The following is a 21247-nucleotide window of genomic DNA, read 5'->3' on the forward strand; positions in this document are numbered from 1 at the left end:
CGGTTATAGTATGAGAAAGAGAACTTGTTCTCCCCCTCTGTCTCTATGGCAACCGGCTCGTAAAAATGTCTGTCTGGTGCCCTATTGGCCAACCCCCCCCCGCATTGCTTGCAAGTTGGGCACTCAGCCAAGTGTCCAAACATTACAGCTGCCTAAAAACTTTGAGCCAGCAAGAGAGTCAACACTGATTCATAAATAATGGTAAAAGATGTAAATTCCACAGAGTAAAACAGTGCCCTTTGCTCAGTGATTTTCTATGGCTCCAAAGAGGATTACAGAGCCTATTACAAATCGGTGAACTTTGATGCAACAGCCCTGGAGAACAAAAAAAAAAACAAAAAAACAGAAAAACAATAAGACAGAGTACAGCCCCATCTTAGCTGAGCAAAAATACAATAGCTACAGGGGATATAGCATAAGATGGTCAATTCAATATTAAGCACCAAACACTTTCTTGGACACACATGCATGTGTACACACAAGCTAAAACTAAGCTAAGCCTATGACAATAATCATGGTGTCAAAGTAATATCCGTATGAATGACAGGAACCAAGGTTTTCAGCAGAACATTTTTCCCAGAGCATCACACCTCCTCCGCCAGCTTGCTTCTTCCCATAGTGCATCCTGGTGCCATCTCTTCCCCAGGTGAGTGACACACACACACCCAACCGTCCACATGATTTTTAAACAAAATGTGATTTATCAGACCAGGCCACCTTATACCATTGCTCCATGGTCCAGTTCTGATGTTCACATGTGAACTGTAGGTGCTTTCTGCAGTGGACAGGGGTCAGCATGAGCTCTTTGACCTGTCTACGGCTACATAGCCCCATACGTAGCAAGCTGCGACGCACTGTTTGTTCTTTTTATCACATTTCTCTTATAGCCAGCATTAAATTTTTCAACAGTCTGTGTTACAGTAGCTCTTCTGTGGGATCGAACCAAATGAGCTATCCTTCACTCCGCACACACATCGATGAGCCACGGGCGTCCAGGACCTCGTTGCTGGTTCACCGTTTGTCCTTCCTTGGACCACTTTTGACAGGTACTAATCACTGCATACCGGGAACACCACACAAGACCTGCTCTTTTGGAGATGTTCTGACCCAGTCGTCTAGCCATCACAATATGGTCAAAGTAGCTCAGATCCTTACACTTGCTTATGTTTCCTACTTCCAACACATCAACTTCGAGAACTGACTCTTTACTAGCTGCCTAATATATCCCACCCCTTGACAGATGCCACTGTAACAAGATAATCAATGCTATTCATTTCCCCTCTCCATGGTTTTAATGTTACGGCTGATTGGTGTATACATATGAAGTTCTTTTAGACTTTTGTTTGGAACCATATGTAAAAAGTGCTGTAATTCATACACCATTCACCTGATTTGGATGTAAATACCTACAAATTAAAGTTGAAAGACTTTAAGATCCATTTAATTAAATTTCAATATACTGTTGTACAGTTAAAAAACAAATTTTATATAACAATAAATTTGTCGGTGTCCAGATATTTATGGACCTAACTGCATATATAGATTTTAGCAGAGGATCAGAGAACAGAGACGGGATACATCCTAATCTTTGAGGTTCTGTAGATGTCTAATACTATAAAAACTGACAGATTAACAATGTTCACCAACAGGGAACAGCTATGTAACTCGATGTATGAATGGATGATTGTGACCTGCTAAGACTCAAAGAAACAAGTTTTTAAAAAAAAAAAATAAAAAAATAAAAAAAAAGCACTGATAATTAAACTACAGTCCTAAATTAACAATAAAATCTCACTTTCACTGCACTTTATGGTTTCTGTTGCTCACTGCCTTTAGACATATTGTTTTACTTTAGTTTACTTTGATCATACCGGTTTATAAAGGCATTACAGATCTTACTTGCGTTACACTGTTTATCAACGCGTCTACATTGCGAGTAAAGAGTAACGCGGCCTCGTTACAAATAGATCGCTCCCGTTATAATTAACGACAGAATTTACACTGCACGCACGCAAATACAGTAGATAATGACAATAAACTTGAACTAAACTAAACCTTTTTAGAAACTCGCACCAGTTTCCCCAACCCCTTGTACACAGTGGAGCATTTTGGATATAAGAGTAAGTTTGTCCTCGTGCATCACTGTCATGCTTCCGTGCTACACAAGCTCCACTTTGTAAAGTTTGCAGGTTACAGTCTCCTCCATGGCATTTAATACAAAATGCTCCAATGCCTTACAGGACTTACAGCTCACACACTTTTTTCCACTGTCACTTAATGATTACACCTCTGTCTGATGGTGACTGAGGTCATGCTGAGCATAAAAGGTAACACTGACATAAATAGTAACTGAAGAAATCCATTGTTGTTGACTCTGGGTATTCTGCTAAAGCTAGAGGCGTCGCATTATGTGCGTTTGACGTTATGTGCTATTGACTAGGAAGAGGCTTATACTTCCGGTTTGTAAAAAAAAAAAAAACACTAGTATTTCATTTGAGATGATATTACAGTTCTAAAATACATACACTAGACGGTAGAGTACACAGTGCATAGTGTAAGTGTATAGTACATCATTTGGGACACAACTTTAGTATTTACTCCCCGATGCGTGTTTTCGGAACAGAAGTAACACAATGAGTAAACATGCCCTGTGCCGTGCGCAGACCAACTAAACAATAACGAGATTCATTGTCATCGATTTTCATAATTGATTATTATCAATTTTATCGATTAGTTTATGCATCTCTAATCTGCTAGTAGCCTTTTTAACTTACATTTGGGTTTTCTTAAACACAACATGTCTGACTCCAGTGTTTGTACATGGTTCATTCAGGAACTACAGCCCTACTTTTCTTAGTCTAATATAAACACGGTTTAAACTGCATTACAGTTTTTTTTTCTAAATGAATACCCTTTGTCTGAATCTAGTTATAAGCATAATCCTTACATCTATAAACAAGGCAGAAGTGTTGCTACCATTTATGGCATATTTCTCATTACAAAAGAAACACAGTACTAAATAAGGTCTTTTGAAGTCTTGGCTCAAAAAGATACTGTTTTTGCTATTTCCAGAAAACTAAATTTATTCACTGATGCTACAATTTATAGATCTCCTGCACTGTAAAAGGATGTACTTATACACACCCCACTGCTCTCACCTGGAAGTTGCCCACCATGATGAGTCCTGCAGAGCAGATCCAGCCGGTGGAGAGACTTGCTGTGTTTAACACGCAGTTCTGGCGCCTTTCAATCACATGAGCATAATGCAGCAAAACTATTACCATCACTGAAAGAGAAAAAAAACACACAGATAGAACACATGAGAGATATAGTTATAGTGTCTATAGCTAGACACTGATTGAATAAATTCTATATACAATTTGGTTATCACAAGATCATTTAAAACATAATTCTCAGATTTAAATCCCAGAATTTGTCTGTTTTAATTATGCCTTGTGGACTTCCAGGGACGTGCTCTCTGCATTGGCTATGTACATTTCTGCCTGGTATGAGTGTTCTGAGCCAGATTCTGCAGGACAAAAACCTTTGTCTGCTGTTTCCCCAGAAACTAATAATTTTTTCCTGGAAGAGTAAGGTTATGAGGTGGCAGGAAGGGAAAGGAGGCCTATGGCAGGGGTAACAAGGTCAATTGTTATGTGCTTAGAGCTCTTATATGGGCCGGTCACTCTGGTCTGCTCTGCTGTTTACTTTGTTGTGTTAATGCTTAAATGAGAGGTAACTGGAGCTGGTCAGCTAGGGAAAACAGTGGGGACAAAACTGCCCTTCATGTCTTAATCTGAGTAACAGCCTCATTAATCTCCCAGTCCAAAGGAAACAGATCCAGATATAGTACCTTGCATGCAGATGTCTCATTTATATGGTACTCCATGGGAGAAGTACCATAAAAAACTAATTCTGAGAATGTGTGTGGGCACCACACGTTCCTGTTAGGATCTAAATAATTTAAGAGAAGTTAGGCAAGTTACAAGCATGGAAAAAGAAACAACATGTCCGGGCAAAGGAAATTAGCCTTTATGCTTTTTAACAAAGCCCAGCTGTAGCCAAAAAATGCTTGTTTACTCCATTAGCTTAGACTGTTGTTTGGAGTGCAATGTCAAGAGCATTGTTGTCGACAGATCTAGTAATAGACATAAGCTGTGAGGAAGAGGACACGGAGTGAATACAGCAACAAAGTCTAGCACACGTCACAATTCACAGCAAGCTAAAAATATCTCTAGAAGGATGGTATAGCAAAACACATGGAAAAACTAACCAACATAAGGTTAGCCACTGTACTGCAGATCATCAAAGATCAATGCCTTGAAGAGGCAAGGGTGTGCACATTTCCTAGAGTTGAATTCTAATCCTGAGAAAGCTGGACATGAAAAAAGGGGGGGGCAGGCGTTCTCTGTGCCACATGCTGCTGTTGGCAAGCATCATTTTCCTGTTTAGCTCAAACCACACCTCAGAGACAAATATTCCTGCGTTTGACTCTAAACAAATGCAGCAGTCTTGCTTTCTCATGGTTTCCTCCCAACTGACTGAGAGGTTGGGTCAGAGCCAGAGCAAGAGAATGAGGCAGTCAGACAGGAAAAGGCCACCAGGTTTATTCACTAGCCATCTCTCCTTCACCAGCCTACACTTTTAAAGTAATTGCTCAATTATGACAAAAATAATGCTGCTAAGAATGTGCTAACAAACGTATCGGCCAAAATCATGGCCTGTCAAGATCTGATAGTGCCGCTTAAAACGTTCTATTAGAAACTCATTCATGAATGTAATGCTATTTTAACAGCAACTAATCCTAGGGTAGGTTGCTAGAAGGCACTTATAACTTACAAAAAGGGATTCTTTTTTATTGAATGCAGTTTATTTGTGCAATTATGCTCTGACTGATTCCTGTTCATTGATGGCTATGGCATTGTTGGAAGTCAAAGTTGTGACTAGGCACGTGACGATACACTAAAACCACAACAAGATACAGCCTTCATGAAACGATACTGATACAAAATTTTTTTAATACATTCATTTACTAATAACAGGAAATCAAACCATTGCAATATGAACATGACGGCGTGTCAAACACAAATTCTTCCCGGTCAACATCAGCATTTTTGTGAGACCCTAAAGGGCTGTAATTGAAGTCTACAATTTAAATTTTTATTTATTTTTTTGTTTGTTTGTTTGTTTGTTTGACATATTTATCATATTCTTTCAACTAATATATAGGCTCTGAAATTAGAATAGGATGTTTCTATAGGGAAAATAAGGGATATCAGAAACTATTAAAGTGTATGCCCCATTAGGTAATAACAGTTATTATACTGATAAAAAGGTTTTTTATAAAATGTATCCCAATGTTCAAAAATAGATGAAAATTACATCTTATATTATATTGGCTGTGCCAATTTAATTCTAAAATATCTGAATGTGGAACATTGTGAGTTATTATTGACTTACTTTAAATTGAAATAAAATTTTTAGTGGACTATACACTGTCATGGCCTGGCATCCCATTCAAAGTATATTCCAAGTATGCCAAATATTACAAGGTTGCATGAGGCACATTAAGCAGTTCTCCCTTAAGCAATTCTCCAATTTAGCATAACAGAGCGGGCAACATCTGCTGATGCCATCTAACTAACTGATAAAAGTTTAGTACGCATTTGAACAAACCACTACATGGATGTTAACAGAACTGTGGTAGGCACCCACTTGGCACTTTAATTAGCCCGTTAAAGTTGATAAGACAAATTTGTGGGTGGCGCTATTACATGGCTGTAACTTGCAGAGAACAAACATTAGTTCTTTAACAGTGGAAAATGTAACATTTATAGAATAACAGAAAAACAAGTGGCTTGGGAAAATATTCAGTGTCCTTCAGATTCTGCACACTTTATTGCGTTACAGATTTAATTTAAAATGGATCAAATTTAGGGAATTTTTTTGGCCATTATTCCACACACTATAATCCATAAAGGAAGAATGGGAAAAACTGCCCAAATCCAGGTGTGCAAAGCTTGTAGAAATTTAAAGAAGTCTCAAAGCTGTAAAAGAAGAAGACTTGAAGCTGTAAGTGCTGCCAAAGGTGCTTTTACAAAGTACTGAATAAAAGACCTGAATATGTATCGAAATGAGAGATTTCAGTTTTTGATTTTTAATACATTTGCAAATATTTCTAAAACATGTTTTCACTTTGTCATAATGGATTATTGTGTGTAGATTAATAACCAAAAGGCCATTTTAATACAATCCAATACAATAAAGTAGGGCTACAACTAACGATTATTTTGATAATTGATTAATCTGTTGATTATTTATTCGATTAATCAATTGGTAGGATTAGAAGTCCCATTTTTCTTTTCTGTATTTTTTCGGGGGAAAAAATGCTATTTCACATTCTGCCTAGTGTTGTCTTTCACACATTGTGCAAATTGAAGGCTATGAAAAAGGTATTAAATGTATCTATGTGTGGGCTATGTTATACATTGTGCAAATGACTTTTTAAAATATTAACATTATTTTTTGATAACAAAAAAACAATTGATTGTCCACAAGCTTTAAAGCAGAAGTGAAATCATTATATTAAAAATGATTAAAAAGAGAAAAACAAAAGCACAAACTAAGTGTTAACTGGTAAGAGGTTGAATGTTCTGCAGTAACACACACATTCACTCATCTGAACACAAAAACATGTTACTTTATTCTGTAAATGTACGACACTTCTTGCATTTCTATACAATTACATGTTATAACCCCGTTACAGTTACTGCTCTCAAACAATTACTTTTGTTTCTAAATATCGCTAAATATAGCATCTAACAACATATTTGATCAAAATGAATATTTTAGTCAGAGTTATTGCGCTTACTTTCTATTACGTGCTGTTTGATTAACGCGCATGCATGGGCTTGCGCTCATTCAGTGAAGTTTAATGGAGACTCACTCACTGTCAGGACGAGGATTTATGAAAAATGGAAATACTAGTGTGAATTTCTAACATTTACAGATAAGGATATAAAGGTAAAATGGTCATTTCTGCACTGAAGAAAACATTTCTGGAACACATTAAACAGCACACACATCTGTCGCAGCATCTGATACATCAAGCCACGTTAATACACTTACGAATTTGTTTGAAGCACTTAATATAAAACAGTCATGTTTTGGACAACCTGGATCGTGCACTTTTCCCACAGCAGCAGCTGTGTCATCCATAATGACATTCATTGTTGATTATTTTAATTATCGATTATTATGGATTAGTTGTTGCAGCCCTACAATAAATTATGGCAAAACTGAAGGGGACTGAACACACTATATGGCCAAAAGTATGTGGACACCGGACCACCACACCCATATGTGGTTCTTCCTCAAACTTTTGCCACAAAGTTGGGACGCACACAGTTGTACAGGTTGTCTCTGAATTGTAAGTTACAATTTCCCTTCAATACAACTAAGAGGCCCAAACCTGTTCCGGCATGACAATGCTCCTGAGCACAAAGTGAGGTTTATAAAGCAAGCCCTGACCACAACCTTTTGGATGAACTGGAACATTAACTGCACCCCAGACTCCTCCTAACCCGACATCAGTGTCTGACCTTACTAATGCTTTTGTGGCTGAATGCGACACAAACCCCCACGGTATTGTTCCAAAATCTAGTGGATCGCCTTCCCAGAAGAGTGGAAGTTATCATAACAGCACATAACAGCGGGACAAAATCTGGAAGGGGTGAACGTTTTGATAATAGTCACAGCTAAATCCATTTTCAAATCCATTTTCTTTCTTTTTCTGTACGTCCTAACAGTTTGTGTGACTTGTGGTGCTACACACCAACATTTAAGTGATTCTTTTTCTCGGTGGTCAAAGACAATAGGCTGATCAGCTGAATAGTGGGTTGTGCCACCTAGTGTGTGGGCGTAAAACGCATTCTCGGTCAGCCCCACCTATTGTGCAGGCGTGAATTAGCTGAAGGTGATCAATCATTTCACATTCGATGTGAAAGCACTGTTCGTCGGCGATTCGCTTCACTTTATCACGTCGCGCTCAGTATGTAAGGGCCTGTAGGTGTGATCGTCAAGTGTCCAAAAACTTTCAGCCATATAGTGCACTTTCTGAAGCCACTGTATAAAAGGGCTTGGAAATCACTGACAACACTGAGGAAATAGCACTGTGTTGCGAAAAAAACAACAACACGCTCTTGTAAACCTGAATGTAAATGTTTAACACTCCTAATGAACAAATGTGTGGCCAAAAGTGCAAGTGCAATATGTAGCATGTTAAGAAAATCATGGCAATTTAGGGCTTCCACATCTCTGTGTGTCTCTCTGCAATCTGCCCAACTATACCCAGTGATCATGCAGAATACAGCAAAGAAGAGAGAGAAGCGGTATTTTATGGTATGATGATAGGTTGCCTGTGTGCCTCCAGAGACCTAGGTCAGCTCCTGCAGTGCTTTGTTATTGTGTTTCTTATGTTGATGGATGTTTCCTCCTGTGCTCCACTTGTTTCAGAGAGAGCTCCACCACAGAGTGAAAAACAGTGATTATTATGTAACCTGCAATGACAAGCAGCTCCTACTATATATCTATACAAGCAGTGACAGTATTAGTTCTGCTAGTGTGCACTGTCTCAACAGAATGAAAAACCACTCATACAAAACGACTTCACGAATTCACTATGTAAGCAAGATCGTTTGAATATCTCTGGCCCGGCATCCTATTGATATCACCCTGAAACATACTTCCCCCACACAGCATAACTTTGACAGAACATGGGACTTCCCAAAACATGACTAGACAAGCCTAATATTCCCAGACTACCATCAATAACACTGAATTTTACAGTAACTGGTCTGTGATTGAAGAACTCTTTAATTTAATACAAGAATTTGATTGCCTGGGGTTAGGGATATCTTCTTGTTCTAACAAGAAAAAGCAGCCAGTGTAGCTTAATGCATATAACCAAAACAAATACTTCAGTGGGAAGCTACAAGCTCTCATGGACTAACACATCTATGAATCACATCATACAAATTATTACAATAAAGGAAAAAGTCCCATGTACATGTATCAACACCATGTAAGCAAACATAACTCTTGTCTCTGAAAGATATGGCTTTGTCAACATGGATGTACTACGCAAACCAATAAGGATATACACATGGATGTGCAATATTATAATACAATACTGATCTAATGAAAAATAGCCGTTTTTGTCTGTGGATAAAAATACAATCTAGGGTTCAACACGGAAACAGCAGGGCCATGACTTCCTGCAATCTAACCATCTTGCTGAGGCACAACTTGACTGACTGGACATATCAGTAGCAACACAGGCCTCCATGTCTTTGCACAGACATTACTGCCAGGCTAAACTGTATAGGTCAAAGGTCATATTTCACCAGCAATACAACACAAAAGACATCTGAGACCTGCAGTAAAACACACACCTGGCTGCCACAGAGTCTGGGTATGTAAAATACCACTTTCCATGCAATACTGGACCTACACTCTGTTCTATAGCTTGCACTGTGTAGTGAAATTTAGCAAGTCACAATATGACTGGTAATGTACAGATCAAGGCTTATGTTCTTTTACTCTCAGGACTGAAAATCTAGATTCACACTGCAGGAAGATTTAACTCAAATATGATCCTGTTCCTCACACTTGCATTTGTTTTTGTTTTCACAACAGTGTGAACAGCAAAAATCACTTTGACCCCAATTCATCATCAAGTTGCATACTGACTACAGAACTTAAACACTTATACCATCAACATCTTCCTTATTCAGCGTTTTTTGGCGTATCCGTCCGAATTATTTTCAACATAATTTTTAAATATAAATCGGAATGCTTAGATGTGGATCTTTATCAACCCTTTAATGGGTATATTTACAGAGAAGTTCTGCACGGGGTGTAGGAACAGAGATGATTGTGTTGCATTCCACTGCTTATTGTCCTCTGTGTAACTCCTGTTCCTGCTTTCAGATCGTGAACCATGAACTTCTCCACCTTCATATTATTGAACCAGTTTTTTACTGACTATTGGACTGTAGCTTTTTCCATTTGAGGCTTGTTTAATAATGTTGTCCCTGAGAACTTTGGAAAGCTCCTTCGCCTGACTCCTTCCATGACTGCCACTTGTGAAGTGAAATCTTCCAAATTAAGGGCAATGTCTTCTATTATGATAGCAGGTGTAATCCGAATAAGAACATTTTTTGCAACATTTATCTCTAGAAGTTGATTTTTAAAAAAATGTAACCTTTACATATACAGTGAATATAAAAAGCCTACACACCCCTATTAAAATTATACGTTTTTATGACGTAAAAAAATTAAACCAAGGACCATGTCAAATCCAAGAAACCATGTCAAATCTTTTTCCACCTTTAATGTAAAACAACATTTAAGTAAAAAACTAATACAAATGTTTTATGGGGAAATAAAAGAAAAATAAAACGTGTGCACACCCTACTATATTGGGGCAATGACACTGAACGACAAACAATGACATTCAAACTCATGTTCAAAAGTAATTATCATACAGCCGTCATCAATGAAGTGATTCTAATTAGTCTCAAACAAAAATCTGTTTCTATAAGATTTTCTTCTTGACGTGAAGGCCAGAGGAAATGGGACACCACAATCGCATTACCAAGAACAGAACGTCCTTCCAAAATCAACGAAAAGACAAGAAGAAAACGTATCAGGGAGGCTGCCAAGAGACCTATGGCAACAGTAAAGGAGCTGCAGGAATATCTGGCAAGTACCGGTTTTTCCCTGCATGTGATAATCTCTTGTATTCTTCACATGTCTGGGCTATGTGGTAGGATGTCTAGACAGAAGCCATTTCTTATCCGTGGATAAATACCAATCTATTTAGGCACAAAACCTACAGGCCTCTGTTTGACAATTGAAAAAAAAATGTCACATTCCATCATGACAACAACCCATAGCACAAATCCAAGTTAACAAGGGAATGAATTCAGAAGAAGAAGATCAAGGTTTTGGAATGACTTGAAGAAGGCTGTGTACAGGAGATCCTCTCGCAATGTGATAGATCTGGAGCATTTTTGCAAGGAAGAGTGGAATACAATTGCCAAATCAAGATTTACCCCAAAATCAATTACCCCAAAAGAGTGAGTGCTGTATTACAAGCAAATGGTGCTTTAACAAAGTATTAGTTAAAGGGTATGCATACTCATGCAACCAGGATATATATAGAGTATTACTTTTTGTTTTTACCCCTCAAACATTTCTATTTGTTTTTGGCTGCTATATCACATTAAAGATGGAAAACGATCTGACATTTTGGTTTCGTTTTTTTTCACATCACAAACATGTCAACAGGCGTGTGTAGACTTTTTATATCCAATATATTCTCTATTAATGTTGCTTTTTTAAAACATAATTTTATGCTTATGTAGAAACCATTTTTGTTCATATTTACAAGTCCAACTCACAATACATGATCAGTGTAAATTTAAAACGAATGATATATAATGCACTGGCACAATGAAGTGCTAACCTGGATGCGGAGTCTCGTGTACGGGTGCTATTCAACAGCATTTCATGTTGCATTTTTGAGGTTATTACATAATTTCATATCAAGACTAAAACACACCACATGCGATTTTATTCACTTTGGTAGTCTGATTTTCAGTGTCTGAGTAATTTCTTTAGTATGACTGAGTAGGCTGCACCCTCCCATACTTATACACACACACACACACACACACACACACACACACACACACACACACACATTCAACTATTACTTTTCATTTCTAGTACCCAGAAAGATCCTAAATGTAAAATACAAGGTGCCCCATTCATTGCTAAAATACAGTGCTATTTTTTTTTTGCATATGGTCCGTTATTATCTTTAACTACTAAATTAAATAAAATCCTAACTGTTTGTGACAAGGTTAAAATGAGGCATAAAATTTTCAAATGGCCTACACATGATGTCCTGCATAATAAACACATACTCACCCATGAAAGATCCTGTGCTGCATATAAGGCTGAAGAAGCAGCTCTCTGGAGGTAGTGTGCCACACTTACTGCAAATAAACACATACCAGTGCAGGGGTTAAACAGTGAGGCTCTCATATCCAGGATAAGAACTGTCCCTGAATCATTTACTTACAGTCAGTGTAGAATAAAGATAAAAAATATTAGCTATAAAATATTAGCTAAATATTAGTATTAGCTCTGCTAATACATTTAAAATACTACATGAAACAAAGTTTGAGGGGACAAAAACTTTGCATATACAAAACACACACACACACACACACACACACTAATCTGGCCCTAACTGGAATCCTGGGAGAAGTGCATCAACAGCAGGAGGAGGAAGAATAGAAAGGACACAGGAGTCATCCAGCTATCAGCTCACACAGCACAAAACAAATGTGACAAGAGGAGGATAGCCTTAAGGTCAAATAAAATGAAGGTAAAAATAGATTTGATGGAAAAAGTCAAGTAACAAACACTGCTTCCAAATGGCAGGTCTATCTATAAATCACATCATACTACATTCTCAAAAAATACATCTATATTATACGGTTCTATATTCACCGTAACACCACAATAAATTTTAAACAAAGAATTCGGTTGTAAATTGTCCACCCAGTGTCTTCCTTTTCACATCCAACCTCATATCCTTTACTTTTTCATATATAGGTCAAACAATGCACATTCTATAAATACATTTGATATGGGCTTCACTCCAGTGTGCATGCTGGCCCACTTCACTACACTTCCAGGAAGAGGCGATGTCGGGAATCTAGTATAAACACCCATCCAGTCTCCTCCACACACACCCAACCTGGCAAGGGCTATCAAATTCCTCTGAAACCTGGTTTGAAACTTTTACTTATTTAAAAATAGATATAAATGCATTCAAACATTAATGATTTTCTACTGCCACAGACAGAACAAACAGTATTTGTGCCACATTATACACTCAATGGCCACTTTCATCTGAACAGGAATAGGAATATTAGCTTAAATCACTTTCAACAGCACTCCACGCCATCCACTTTAATAGGAACACATGCACACCTGCAAATTCATGCAATTATCCAATCATGTGGCAACAGTGCAATGAATAAAATCATGCACATGCAGACCAAGAGCTTCTAATGTACTGAAACTGGACAGCTGAAGAAAAAGACCAGGAGACATTTTCTCCAATCTTTACCTGTCCAGTTTCTGTGAAGGTTTTTGCACAGCTGATGAAGGACTTTTGCTTAAAACATCCTATTTGTCCTGTTATATATTTAAGGTTTGATTCCGCTTACATTTTTTCAGTGTAGGATTTTTAGGAAGCTAATTAACCACAAAGACATTTTTCGTAACCTTTTTACACATCTTTGCCATGGGTAGCAATAATTCTGTAGCTGATTGTATATGTTCACTATACTCTTGATTAACATAATGTCAGCACTGAATCTTCATAGTTCACAAGATATATATAGTGATATATCACAAGATATACATACATACACACACACACACATATACACACACACACACACACACACACACACACATATATATATATATATATATATATATATATATATATATATATATATATATGGGGAAATAAAGTCACATCATGCCATGCATTTATTTTAATCCTTTCCCCCTCATTTCACCAAAACATTCCAATAGAATTTTGTCAAGCGATTAAAAGTAAATATTATTGTACAGTGAAATGTTTTGACAGTCTTTGATAAGCAGGCCCAGACCCATATCCAGAAGCACTAGTCACAATCTCAAAAAAATACATCTCTCAGACTCCACACTTACAGTGACACCAAGGTGCCAAAAAACCATCACACTAAACAAGTATACTATAATATTTCACTCTAGTTCACTCTAGATGCTCACTCTCTCATTCCCTCCCTCTTACACACTTTCTTTCTCTAAAAAAGAACGTTGTAGCAGGAAGTGAAACAAGAGATACCTCAGGGGAAGAATGGAAGAGGAACAGCATACAAACTGTATTGAAGACAATGTGTTGAAGGACTGTGCATGATATGCAATAATTTTTATTACGTTCACTTAATAACAACCCAAGAACCCTGTGATTTGGGAACATATCGCACGCTGTCAGCATACTGGACCAGAGAGTAGTGCGCAAATGCGTTCAAGTGAAAAAAAACACACCTTTCCTTCGCATAAGCAGCTGACAAGAATATGATGACGCAAAAACACATGGCTCTTACAAAGGTCCGTTTTAATTGGTTACCTTTTGGGAAGAGGGTTCACAGGACAGAAGATAAAAATCTTACAGTGCAAAAACTCTAACTACTGATTTATGCCGAGATAAATAGAACTTTAAAAAGATTCATGTGAAATGTTATCAAAGTTTGCCACTTGTTATCAGAAACTATAATATTTTACATTGAATATTAATAGAATTGTAATATTTGGTTCTTATGCTACCCAGGATGAGTGTAAAAATGTTGTCCTTATGCCGGAATTTAAATCCCCCTCTGACATGTAATTACAACTGACTTCCCATTCACTGCTTATGCTCACTACATTGAGGAGAATATAATGGTGGTGTAGAACCTCCACAGCTCACTACATGACACCTTGAATGTCATTTGAAAAGCAGCCACAGCAAGTTACAGTTGTAGGTTATTAAATGTACTTACATGTAGGGGTGTGCGATATGTATCGATGTGATATGATGTAGCCTAGTAGAATAGACTACTGCACGTGCGCATTGAGAGCGCACACTTTCACCGCATGATGTAGCCTATTGGAATGCAGTGTGCAAGTTAAGCTAGCATAGCTAAAAGTTACAAATGAGTGAACAAACAGCACCAGGAGACAAAATACAGACATCACCAGCCTCGCAATCCATGTCGTTAAGAGTTAATTGCTGGACTTGGGCCATCCTCACTCACATAGACAGATGTTGCACCAAAGACGGCAATCTGCAAACTATGTCGGAAATCGGTTGCCATTAAAGACAGCTCGACAGCCAATTTTTTTTCACCATCTGCCAACTAACCACTAAACAGAATATGAAGAATATGAAAAGCTTAGTGAGTCAGCTGTCCATGACAGTACAAACCAGTCCTTCTAGGATTTTGCGATTGCAGAAATGAACGCAAAATCAAGCAAACCCCAAAATATTTGTACGAGCTTGCAATTTTTCAAAATTACCGTAGATTTTCCACAGATTTGGGCCAAGACGCGTCGTGTGACGTATATCACAACATGCTTTCAGCTAAAGCCTTCTTCGAGTCAAATGCGTTGAACATGAGTACAGCTAAAAGGTCTCATTTACCAACAAAAGACCATGCAAAACAATTTCGTGCAACTGCAATTTCATCAATTCAAATAATCGCAAGTTTTGAAAAAAGCCGTCGCAAAATCAAGCATTGTTGGCTGCAACAATCACAGAAAAACACCTGTGAAATCCTGTACATACTGCTAAACCAGCCAAGGTACCAGCACCTATTAATAACAGGGAGCTAGTACAACACATTTTTGAAGGATGCGAAATACCATCTATTTATCATTATCGACAAAATCTCAGAAAATATTGAGATATCATTTTTTGTCAATATTGCACACCCTACTTACAGGTCACTTGTAGGACCATTCTGTGTACAATGTGTATTATTTAATGAGAATAGATACATAATTGCAGAAAAATATGTAGAATTTATGATAAATAAATGACATAAATTACATACATTAATATAATGCTCTTTTCGGCAAAGAAAAAGAGACCTTTTAACAATACTGAGGCTTTGTCAGACAGACCTGATAAGTGGCACATTGTCCAGAGTACAGCACAGTGTTGGTCCCCTCTGCATGGACAAATCTTCCTCACATGACTGATTATATAACCTGAAACACATGCACAGACAAACAGAAAATCAAAGAAGTGTAAACAGTCTTGATTAAACTATTACGTGAGCCATAGTGAACTCATCTGAGATCCGTTCCTTACACAGCATTAACCTACACCAGGCAGGTCTACCACTTTGTAACAGATGAGACCACTTGTTGTAACAATACGGAGCAGGAATTAATGCATTTTATAGCCCTTTCAGCAAAACACACAAATAATTAAAATTTACAGCAATGACAAATCACATCATGGACCCTTTTTTTTTTTTATGAGTAATTGACGATTTACAATGAAACGCTGTGAAATTCAGAATATATGAAAGCTGGGCCTTTTGACAGGATTTTACCACCTAACATTAATCAGTTAGTGTGTTTAGGGGTGATCCTATTAACCAATGTCTGAGATAGCATCCTAACATACAAGTCACACATCTAGAGTGGATAAACAGTTAACTGAAACATATAACATATTATTTTAATAAATGGAGCAGATGCTTCACTGAAGACAAACAATTGTGCAGTGTACTGACATGTAAAGAATAATAAAGTCAGCCTCTTACCAGTTATCCACAGGACAAACATGCTGGTTATACAGGGCCATGGCGTACCTGATGTAAAAGAAAATTCATGAAACAGGGGTGTTAGTAATGCTTTTGCCCAGTGGCAGTTTGTCAATTCGAAAGTGAAACTACTTTCGTCTCAAATACTTAAAAATGCAAATAAAAAAGAAAGAAAAGAACATATAAAGAGACACATAAATGACAGACGATTACCACAAAAGGTGTTTAAGAGTAATTACAATTTTGGCAATTTTCTTGCCGTATTTTTTTTTTGTTATTTTATAAAAATGTAAGTCATCTCCAGGATTTCAACTGATTTTACCTTTCACCAGCATTGTGGCAATATATTAATCTTCTCTCATGCTGATGCAGCAAGGTCAAAGAATGTCCAATCCAGAGTCATAATGACCCTCTAGTGATGTAAGCGAACAAAGGGGCATTAGATGGTAGTCAGTGTGTGGCTCCTGAATGTCTACATTCTCACTTTCATAAGATTTGCAAGGAAACATAGACAACATACAGAACATGCATGGTACGCCCTCATCACCAAGCTGTCAGTGCACATCTCATTTACCCAGCTCACAAAATTTACATTTGTCCAGTACAACTGCATCTGACAGACTGCAGGGTCAGAAACAGGCTAAATGCCAGTTAGGGTTGTTTTCATCTCTCGATGCATCTGTGTCTGTATATGTATGTGTGCGCGTGTGTGTGTGTGTGTGTGCGTATGTATGTATGCATGTATGTATGTACACACAGTGAGATGCACTTTCCGACCATTAAACACTGAGTAATACTGCATTTGGTAAATAAACAAACTCCCATCTGCCTCAACCGCTGTTGTGAATAATCACACAAACCGTTACCAGGTCACCACTGACACCAACCTCACTGGCCAGCCATTTACTACAGATTCTGTGGTATTGAAAGCAGATGGCAGAGTTTGTCTTTTTCAAGACCCCATTTCCTCTTAAATATTCGAGTAACACCACTTGTACAAAAACCTTGAGTTGCAAGTTAAGAGTGTAGATGTAAACATGCTAAACAACATCAACCCAACCACAATCCTCAGAGTGTGCCAGCCTACATTATATGGTGTAGAGAAAACCTATAAACTACTTTAGTTGTGGGGATTTAAAGTAAAGTAAATAAATAAATAACCTCAGTTTTCAGTTAATTTATATATTCATCTTACATACATGTGTAACTTTTATGGGCTGAACATTCTGCAACATATTAAACAGGCCTAATCTGATCCTCTGTCACAACAACAAACAATGAAAACCTGATAAGGTCATGCGTCTCCCCTCCTTCTGAGGGCCAGCTTAAATGCCTGCGGTTTTGGGACACCGCATGTCAGATTCAAGATTCAAATCTCAAACCTAAGAAAACATCAATAGAAACATTTCTGTGGAAATTTAGTCTAAATAGAAAGATTTCAACAATACAGAGTTAGGTCTAAATTATGCAAACTAACAAACAAACCATGTGGTGGACTAACTAATGGGCAAAAACAACTGCGATCTAAAACTAGCTAAACAGAATGTTGTAGTTGTATTTGAAGGAATAATGTTTTCAATAAATCCCTCTGTAGATCCATAATTTCAGTTGCCTTTTTACCAGTCAACAGGAGTCATGGACACAGCTATTTAGGGCACAGCACAAGCGAGTCCGCATTTATTGGGTACCATCCCTCACTACTGGAGACGTGGAAAGCTCTGCTCAAGCTTGTCTTACAGCCAATGAGAAGTGGCTGACGTATTCTGGAAAGTGTGGGTAAGTGCTCCACCCCTATGTTGTATTCCTTCTCCCATGCTTTATGTAACTATCCCTGTCCTGCTGGATGAGGGAGACAAGGGACTGCTGAGTGCATTCAGAAAACAACACACCAATCAGAAATCCACTATAAGTAACCTAGTTAGGAAGCATTCCTGTGGCGAGATAATTGTATACCATTACCATAACTTAAAAGGAAAAGATAAAACTGTTTGTAGCATTTACCTCCTAAATCTGCATTGCAAGCAATGAGAAACTGTAGCTCATAACTCATAGCATCCTGCTATGGCCTATTCTTCCTCAGAGTGCATACTTCTCCTCCTTCCTCTGAGACCCTGTATTATAATGCCAAGGCACTTTTATATATAAATATCTGCAAGTCTAGGACTGTACCAGCGTTGTTACCCACAATGATGTCTCTTTTCATATTGTGACCGCCTGGGTAAGCTAGTTACAGTATTACACCTACATCAATCATCTCCATGTCACCACGTTACTAAGTCTAATATCTCGCAATTAGAAATGTCAAACAATATGCCCTGGGCTACATAAAACATATCATACAAAAGTGACTTATAAGAGTTCCTGTTTCAAAAATTTTGTTATCGGTTTAATGGTTATAATGTTTTTTTTAAATGGAAACTGTAATGGTCCCTGTGAGTCTCTACTAGTAATTTGTTGCCTTCTATTGGTGGCATGTTATGTCTAGTGGATACCATTAAGGACCAATAACGGTATTGGTAATGGGTTTTAATGGTTAGCTGATGGTTTGTAATGATATTTGTAGCGAAAACCATTCGAATTATGTGATTGTTTCTATGTGTTTTTTTTTCTGCAGGGAACACACAGACACATAGAAAATAGTCCAAGATATATATGTTAGTGATGGTGATCACTTCAACACCGTGTCAACAGAAAGTCATCTATACACAATTGTAAAATGACTCAATATGAATCACATTCCTGACAAGGTATTTACAACCTCATCTCATCTAGATCTCTTTACCTTATAACCTAACCACAATAGCTTCTGAACCATAACAGTTCCAGCAGGAACCATAAACAGCATTTATTTGAACAGATATCCAGTAACAGGTCACTAGGGCTGAAAACCTATGAAACTGAATTAAATCTGTGGTTTAGAGATGGGCCAACAGCAACCGTTTGTATTCATGTATCCACTCAGGGATCCACTTCATTCATATATATATATATATATATATATATATATATATATATATATATATATATATATATATATATATATATATATATATAGAGTGTAATATACAGTGTAATATATAGTGTAAGATGTACACTAGGTGTGTGTCTTTGGGTCACTCACACAACCCAGATGCCGGTGATGGTGAGGACGGGCAGGCTGATGGGCAGAATAATCCACCCCGACATTACCATCATGTCCTCTGCCTGAGTCTCCAGCCTCGCACCTCCTCCTCAGCAACATTCACATCTCACTTCATGTCTGTGTTCATCACCGAGACCATAACCTGTAAAGCAGGACAAAACAAGCTCACACACCAAGACGAGAAATACATGACACGGCTAGCTTCTTTCCAACACGCTTGCGCTTAGCATGGTCACTTTACAGTCACAGTTACAGCAAAGGAAAATGTCTCCAACTCACTTACAGGGACAGAAAAAACAACTTCTCAAAATACTTTTCACAGAGAGAGAGAGAGAGAGAGAGAGAGAGAGAGAGAGAGAGAGAGAGGAAAAAAGAGAGAAAGATGGCAGCAGGAATACACGCGAAGTGTGTGTAGTGTATTATTTCATGGTTTTACCTTGTCCCTTTCTCGGTGAGGTACAGTAGCCGTTTCTCTTCCAGCTTTTCACTCCTAAATCTTATGGGCAGCACACAGCAGCGGGTTATAGTCCAACACTCAGGAATTCTTCGCCTTTGAAACCGTTTTTCCGTATGTACACCACTCGTCGTGTCCTGTTTGAGTGAGTGAGCTTCAGTGAGCTAAAGCTCGAGTCCAGACAGCAGCAGTGTAGTGTGGTGTGGTGTGGTGTAGTGTGGCAGCAGCAGCACTACTACTACTACTACTGCTGCTGCTGCTCCTCCTCCTCCTCCTCCTCATCATCATCATCATCTGCACCTCAGTACTTTCCTCACTATATCTTCACTTAGGTACTCTTAGCGCCTTGTTTGCTTTTTAAAGGTTACTAGTGTCAGTTTAAACCAGTCGAACCTGTTCTTCAGGTCATAAGGAGATCATACAAGTTGCATTTTAATTTCATGTAATTGATGGGATTGTATGAACTTTTGCCTAGAAATGGCAGAGTTGATGACAATGCAGTAAGACATACCTGTTCTTCATGTTCAACACGGGAAAAGCGTGAAAAGCACACCAATCACCACAGACAGAGAGAACGTGACACTGTCACGTGACCGGGGGATGTGCGTGTGGTCACTGTGCTTTCACACCCTGTTGTGATCACTGCTTTTGTGCCTTCTCTGCCACTCCAAAGGCGGTATGCCTTTAGTTTCTGCCCACGGAGTCTGATAAATCAACACTCAGCACACTGTCCGTGTTTTTGTCAGGTTTTCATAAGATCTGATATGCAAAGTATTATACTATATGCAATGATACATCATTAGCAATATCTTTGCATGAACTATAAGCTTCACTTCGCAAACATATATTGTATATAATCTCATATAAGAGGAACAAGTTATATTGATCAGGATTAGTGAGAATAAATGTCCATCCATCCATCCATTTTCCATACCGCTTATCCTACACACAGTCATGAGGAGCCTGGAGCTCTCAGGGAACATGGGGTACAAGGTGGGGGACACCATGGACAAGGTGCCAACCCATCACAGGGCCCAATCTCTCTGTCTCTCTCTGTCACACACACACACACACACACACACACACACACACACACACACACACACACACACACAATTTGGAAATGCCAATCAGCTTACAACCTGCAAAACGTCTTTGGACTGTGAGAGGAAACCAGGGTGCCCTGGAAGAAATCCCTGA

The 21247-nt window shown here is 38.2% G+C and overlaps 1 protein-coding gene across 3 annotated transcripts in view; it reads right to left on the reverse strand.

The window, feature by feature from the left end:
* zgc:154058 (Frag1/DRAM/Sfk1 family protein) overlaps positions 1-20543 on the reverse strand; it is a 29440-nt gene extending 8897 nt beyond the window's left edge. Inside the window, exons 1-6 of one of the 3 annotated variants that reach the window (XM_017464413.3) lie at positions 20030-20522; positions 19573-19735; positions 16452-16499; positions 15802-15888; positions 11998-12065; positions 3159-3286 (exon numbers count right to left, since the gene is read on the reverse strand). In XM_017464413.3, coding sequence (XP_017319902.1) covers positions 3159-3286; positions 11998-12065; positions 15802-15888; positions 16452-16499; positions 19573-19646 — 405 coding nt within the window. In that variant the 5' untranslated portion in view covers positions 19647-19735; positions 20030-20522. Of the gene's footprint in view, positions 1-3144; positions 3287-11997; positions 12066-15801; positions 15889-16451; positions 16500-16773; positions 19385-19572; positions 19736-20029 lie in introns of those variants that run through there. The other 2 variants (XM_053679652.1, XM_053679651.1) reach the window with 2 other exon arrangements.
* Between the last annotated feature and the right edge of the window lie 704 nt (positions 20544-21247).

This window comes from Ictalurus punctatus, chromosome 3, assembly GCF_001660625.3.
Source record: "Ictalurus punctatus breed USDA103 chromosome 3, Coco_2.0, whole genome shotgun sequence".
Taxonomy (NCBI): domain Eukaryota; kingdom Metazoa; phylum Chordata; class Actinopteri; order Siluriformes; family Ictaluridae; genus Ictalurus; species Ictalurus punctatus.